Source organism: Mauremys mutica, chromosome 12 (genome assembly GCF_020497125.1).
Source record: "Mauremys mutica isolate MM-2020 ecotype Southern chromosome 12, ASM2049712v1, whole genome shotgun sequence".
NCBI lineage: Eukaryota > Metazoa > Chordata > Testudines > Geoemydidae > Mauremys > Mauremys mutica.
In genome coordinates, this window is record NC_059083.1 from 50,540,205 (window position 1) to 50,547,506 (window position 7,302).

General features: G+C 46.2%; 1 protein-coding gene across 1 annotated transcript; it reads right to left on the reverse strand.

The window, feature by feature from the left end:
• Nucleotides 1-484: 484 nt before the first annotated feature.
• On the reverse strand, nt 485-6,408 carry LOC123346901 (olfactory receptor 10A7-like). Its single transcript, XM_044984345.1, has 2 exons — nt 5,844-6,408; nt 485-582 (listed from the first exon to the last, which is right to left on the reverse strand). The coding sequence occupies exons 1-2, from the start codon at nt 6,406-6,408 to the stop codon at nt 485-487; spliced, it is 663 nt and encodes a 220-aa protein (XP_044840280.1).
• Nucleotides 6,409-7,302: the final 894 nt, after the last annotated feature.

Here is a 7,302-nt window from a genome sequence, read left to right on the forward strand (position 1 = left end):
GAGAACATTAGTTTGTCACGAAGAACTGTTAGAAGTGATTGAACATTTGTCTTCTGAGCTGAACAAGAAAGCACAGGCCTTTACATTGTTTTCATTAGCTCTCTATGACCGCACTGGCATTAAGGACACAGCACAGTTACTGATTTTTGTCAGAGGAATTGATGACAAAGTTGAAATCACAGAGGAATTGTTATCAGTGGAATCAATGAAAGGCACAACTAGGGGATCGGATTTATATGAGAGGATATCTGGGTGCGTTGAACATCTGAAGCTCCCCTGGAGTAAACTGGCAAACATAACCACAGATGGATCTCCAAATTTAACACAGAAAAATACAGGACTTTTAAAAAGAATTTAGGACAATGTAAAAGATGACCCTGATAAAGAGGTGATTGTTCTGCATTTTTCTGAACATAGACACTTTATGAACTTCATATCATTATACTCCACACCCGAACATAGTCACTTTATGAGCTTCATACCCTCATATCTCAATGTCTGTATTTTCATACATCAGGAGGCCCTCTGCAAAAATTTCCTGGACATTGATCATGTTGTTCGCACAGTAGTGAAAATAGTGACCTACGTAAGAGCCAGGGGACTTAATCATCGGCAATTCATTTCCCTTCTTGAAGACACTGACGCCGAACATCAGGACTTACTTTATCATACAAATGTCCACTGGCCCAGCCAAGGAAAGGTATTGCAGGTATTTGATATAGTTTCAATGGATAAAATTGATGTTCATTTATTTTTAAGCATTTTATTTTTATGGATTTAAATTTTCAGTTGCAGAAAATTATGGGGGATCAGACAATGGGTGGGTCAGTCAATAATTATTTAATTACAGTAGATGTTGAGATGCAAAAAGTTAAAGCTTTATAACTGTTAAAACACAAATTGTTGACATCACATGTCAAAATATACAAAGTAAATATCCTTAAATCAAACTAAGTTCTCAAGCAGCATTTTTTCTTCCTTTGCTGATCTGTAAATTTCAGTGAGCATCAAGGAAACATTTTTTTCCATCAATTTGTGTGTTTGATAAAATCAACATTTACCAATAAAAATCTAATTCTTCCAAGCCTAAGTATAGTTGATTCTTTCAGCTTTTTTACCCTCTACAGAATCCTCCAAGGTCTCACTGATGATTTCTTACTTCTTGCTCACTGTCTATTTTCCACAATAGACTCCCCATATGTATCCCTTATCCTGTGCTGCCATCTAGTGCATAATATATTGTCTTTATCATTTATGCTGCATGGCTATCTAGTAGCCACAGCACCACTGCTGCTTCCTTACTCTGTTCCTATCTAGGGAACACATTTCTATAGCCTAGGTGTCCTTTTCTCTTACATGACACTCAGCTCCTGCCAATAACACAACAGAGATACCCTTATTCTCTGCTGCCACCCAATGGCAGCAAACATAGCATACAGCTGTCCCTTTTCACCATCCTTATCTTCCAATCTCACCTAGCAGTCATTAAACCCTGTTCCCTCTTCCTTATCGCCTGTCATCGAGGGGTGTTCCAAGAGTAAAATGGCCTTTTCTCCTTTCATTACCATCTGTGGCTATCCAGTAGCCACTGTATAATACAATTGTATCTCTGGCCAGGTTTACACAGAAATTTCCAGCATAGTAATCATAGAATCATAGAATCTCAGGGTTGGAAGGGACCTCAGGAGGTCATCTAGTCCAACCCCTGCTCAAAGCAGGACCAAACCCAACTAAATCATCCCAGCCAGGGCTTTGTCAAGCCTGACCTTAAAAACCTCTAAGGAAGGAGATTCCACCACCTCCCTAGGGAACCCATTCCAGTTCTTCACCACCCTACTAGTGAAAAAGTTTTTCCTAATATCCAACCTAAACCTCCCCCTCTGCAACTTGAGACCATTACTCCTTGTTCTGTCATCTTCTACCACTGAGAACAGTCTAGATCCATCCTCTTTGGAACCCCCTTTCAGGTAGTTGAAAGCAGCTATCAAATCCCCCCTCATTCTTCTCTTCTGCAGACTAAACAATCCCAGTTCCCTCAGCCTCTCCTCATAAGTCATGTGCTCCAGCCCCCTAATCATTTTTGTTGCCCTCCGCTGGACTCTCTCCAATTTATCCACATCCTTCTTGTAGTGTGGGGCCCAAAACTGGACACAGTACTCCAAATGAGGCCTCACCAGTGCTGAGTAGAGGGGAATGATCACGTCCCTCAATCTGCTGGAAATGCCCCTACTTATACAACCCAAAATGCCATTAGCCTTCTTGGCAACAAGGGCACACTGTTGACTCATATTCAGCTTTTCGTCCACCGTAATGTTGGTTAGGGTTTTTTTAATGACACTTCTACACCACCAAAATCCCTAGTGTAGACCTGGGTATAACAACAAAAAATGTGCTCTTACTAATATAGCTTATTTCATTCAGGGAACCCATTTGTATCAACTGTACAAGCAAAAGCACTTTTTGGCTGGTAAAAGCCATGTCTGAGGTAGGATGTGAGGTTTATTTTCACTAATATAGCTATACCGGCACAGTTGGATGCAGTTATAGCAGTGCTAAGGTTCCTTATACCAGTATAACTCTGGCTATCTCTACCCTACTAGCGCTGCAACCAGGCAGCTGTAGTATAGACACTTGTTACAGTGATGGAAGGGGTTTTTCCATTGCTGTAGTAAAACCAGCCCTTGAGAGGTGGTAACTAGGTTGATGGGAAAATTCTTCTGTCAACAGGCAGTGTCTACACAGGGGTTCGGGTCAGCTTAACCATGTCTCAGAGGTGTGAATTTTTCACCCCTGTCACAATGTAGCTAGGTTGACATAAGTGTTTGCTGTAGACCAGCCTCATTGCCCTTCCTGTGGAGGAATTGCTGCACCAGTGTACATAGGTTGATGGATTCTGTCATAGCCTGGTGCTGTGGGCCTGTTCATTGTCCAGCACAAGAAGAGGCATCATAGAACCTTGGGCAGGACCTCAGGAGGTCATCTAGTCCAACCCCACACTCAAAGCAGTACCAACCCCCAGACAGATTTTTGCCCAAGATTCCTAAATGGTTCCCTCCAGGATTGAACTCACAACCCTAGATTTAAAAGGTCACTGCTCAAACCACTGAGCTATCCCTCTCCACCATAATGTGGAAACGTGGAGTGACAAGGTAAAGTAACAGTTCAGTTCTCCACCCGGCTTGTGGGGGCCCCTGACATCTTAGTGGGCAGGGTCTCCAGCCAAGGAGGGCTCTTCAAGGCCTCTGCCCCCCTTGCAATTAGAGAAGTGTTCCCCCATCCCTCTACTGGTTCCAGGCTCCCCCATGGAGCTGGGGAGCTCATCTATATGCCCCAGCTGGGAATCCCAATTAGTTGAAGGTGCCCAGCTGGGTTGGATCATTCCCAGCACCTACTCGCCATGCTCCTCTCCTGAACAGGGCTGGGGGCTGCCCTGGGGCAGACTGCCCTCTTACACCATATAAAACACTTTTATATGGACACCCACTGCAGGAGCACAACTGCCTTAACTACACAGGGTCAGCTAGAAAGGTGCAACGTTTGTGTGTCGATAAGCCCTTATTAGACACCCTCCTGCTGCTTCAGCAGAGACAAATGCTGGGAATTCTCCCTGCAGAAACTATCCCCAGCTCCTCCTTTTTTGGCACCACATAGAAACCAGGGGCCTGCGCTATAGAGGGTCTGGGACGAGGGGCATTCAGCTAAAGGGAATACTCCTTCCCGCTCTGAGCACTCCTCAACCCCAGGGTTCTGTCCTCTCCCATGGTTCCCAGGTTCAGTCCCACAAATACCCCACCCCATGGCCACACCCTCATTTAGGCTGTATCCAGTGCAATCTAGGAGAGTGGGGAGCAAGCGTTCCATGCAGTCCTTCCCCCCCAGCGTCCAGACTGATAGTCACTCCTGGCCCAGGATTAGAGCACGGAGCCTTTTCTTCAGAGAATGGTAAATTTGCCCCAAAAATGCACTTTTCAGGGCACTGAAATTCTTCAGGAATTTGGGTCAAATTTGCCTAAATAGGTGCCAGTGAACATATGCAAAGCTGCCTCCGTCTGGGCACCTGGGCACCCATCTCACCCCAATAGGAACTTTAAACCAGGTATTTCCCTGTCTATCTCAGCTGCCGGGCTCAGTCTTGTAGGCATGCTCGGAGCACACCTAGCCCTACATAAAAGGGCTGGGCGTGGGGCCTTCATTATAACCTTGAGCCTGGTGGTTAGGCTGCTCATCCAGGATGTGGGAGACACAGGTTCAGTTTGCCTGCTGGCCTAATCTTGGGTAGGCATTTGAACTTGGGTTTTCCACTTTTCAACCGAGTACCCGAACCACTGGCCTATTGGACACCCATATGTGGGGGCCCCTCAAAATCTCCTGGTGAAGTTGCTCTGCTGTGTTAAAATAAGTCAACATGCACTGGGCCAGAGAGGGTGACTCTGCAGTCATGGGTCTTGGATACTCATTTGACAGGGGAAACCCAAGGTCAAATCCCTGCTCCACATCAGGCAGCGGAGATTGAACCTGAGTCTCCAACACCCTGGGTGAATACCCTGCCCACCCCTTTCCACACACACCTGCCCCTTTCCACACACACCCACACACCCCTTGGGGTTCAGAGCTGACAATCCCAGGCACAGATAAGTGCCTAACAAGGTGAGGGAGGGAGCTTGAAGCAACACCCCTTTCCTTGGCTTTCCTATTGGCTAGTTTAGGCAGCTCCTCGCTCAGCATTCTGGTTTCTGTGGACCCAGTTCTTAACCACCTAACTCTCCCCATGCATCATATAGGGAGCCTGGCTGCCGACCTCAGGGCTGAGGTTCCCATCGGCTAACAAGGCACTAGAAGTTAGTCACTGCAATACCTATGTTCCCTTTGTGGATCTCGCCCTGAGTTGTTTTATTTTATATTCCAACTTTTAGTGAACACAATTCACCAAAATATCATCTACTCAAATTCAGTAGGTAAGATAGGTCACTTTTATTCTGACTATAACGATCCCGGTCCTGACTCCTCTTACGTTTTTAAATCTTTGCACATCTGCAAATGTTACAAGTGCAAGTCACCAAAGACTGAGCGAGAAGTAAGGGCTACCCAACATCTGAGTATCAAACAGAAAAGCAGCTGCCCTCATCACCATTTTATCTAAAAAAAAAAAAAAAAAGCAAGATTTCTGAATTCTCATACAATTTAGACCAGAGTTTCTCAACTCTGGTTGAGACCTATGTGTCAGGACCCAAAATCGGGTCATCAGACTGTTTCAATGGGCTGCGTAGGAGCTCCTGTCCCACAAAGCTCTGGGGCAGAAGCGGTGCTAGCCCATAGGGGGCCCTAATCAGGAATATTTTTGGGGACCCTCCCACACCACACATACTAATAATTAATAGGGGGCCTCCTTGAGCTGCTCGGGGCCCTAAGCAATTGCTTAGTCTGCTAATGCCCAGCATCAGCTCTGCTCTGTGGTCCCAGCACCACTCAGGTTTGGCCCAGCCATCATGATGGCGGGAGTCCGGGTAGGCCAAATCTCAGTGAGTGACACTGCAACCCCATGAGCCAGGCCAGACCTTCACTCACACAAATTTGGTCCAGTCAGTGGGGCAGGGCCAAACCTGAGTAGCACTGCAGTCCCGGAGGTTGCAATGCCCGGAGCGGAGAGCCAAGCCCAGCCAGCCCCACAGCACAGGAGCTGCAGGGTGAGTGCTGGCCAGGACCCAATCCCCCCTGGGGGCAGGACCCAACCAAAACAACCCCGGGGCCTCCATCCCCAGACTATTTACTGGGTCGCAACAGGCCATAAACACAAATGGGTCCTGAGTCCAAAAAGGTTGAGAACCACTGATCTAGACACTTACTGACAATTTTTCTCAGGGCTTCCTTGACCTCTCTGTTTCTCAGGCTGTATATGAAAGGATTGACCATAGGAGTCAGAATTGTGTAGCAAACAGAGAACACTTTGTTGAGGTCTCTCAGTGTGTTGGTTTTTGGTAGCAGATACACAATGATTAGGGTCACATAGAAAATTGTCACCACGATAAGGTGAGAGGAGCAGGTGGAAAAGGCCTTTTGCCTTCCAGTGGTGGAAGGGATTCTCAGGATGGTGGAGATGATACAAACATAGGATGCCAGGGTTAATGCAAATGGGGGCAGGGTGAACAAAGCAGCCAGGATGGTGGTTACAAGCTCTAGCTGGTAGGTGTCACTGCAGCAGAGAGTTATTATTTTTGTAGATTCACAGAAGAAATGTTCAATTTTATTGGGGCCACAGAAAGATAACTGTGACATGAAGGACATTGGTGTGGTGCCAGCCAGAAGCCCACTTATCCAAGACCCAGATGCCAGCTGGAGGCATAAGCTGCCATTCATAAGGACTGCATAGTGCAGTGGTTTGCATATTGCTAAATACCGATCATAAGACATTGCAGCTAAGAGAGAACATTCTGTAGCCCCAAAGAAACTAACAAAATAGAATTGTGTCATACAGCCACTGAATGAGATGGTTTTGTCCCCAGTCAGGAGACTGGCCAGCATCCTGGGCAGGATGGTGGAGGAGTAGCAGGTCTCCAAGCAAGACAAGTTCACCAGGAAGAAGTACATGGGGGTGTGAAGTTGCTGATCTACCACAACTAGCGCAACAATGAAGATGTTCCCAGCCATGGTCACTATGCAGATTGCTAGAAACAGCAGGAAGAGAAGGATCTGCAGCTCAGGGAGATTCCCAAATCCCATGAGCATGAATTCTGTAATGGATGTTTGATTTCACCCTTCTGTGTCTGCCATGGATTGTATCTGGGGGAGATAAAACAAACTCTCCAATATAACAAGACTACAGCATTTGTTAAACTTTAATAACTATCAGTTTAAAAGCATTTATCTTCAAATGCCCCATCTCCTTCTGGCCACCATCCCAGATACTGGCTTGAGAACACAAGCTAAGGCAGTGGCATTCATACAATGGAGGTTGATGCTGACCTACCAGGCTGCAGAATCATCCTAAGGCTACGTCTACACTAGAAATGCTCTGCTGTAGCTGCACTGCTGTCATGTAGACACTTACTACAGCGACGGAAGGGGGTTCTTCTGTCACTGTAGTAAAATCCACCTCTCCAAGAGGCAGTAGCCAGGTCAACTGCAGAAGTCTTCTGGTGACCTAGCAGTGCCTATAGCAAGGTTTAGCTACAACAGACAGGGCATGAAATTTTTCACAGCCCTGAGCAAGGTAGTTAAACTGACGGAACTTGTAGTATAAATCAACCCTTACTCTCCTTCTCCCACCACATTACTATTCATTGTCATTATGAAAGACTATGAATA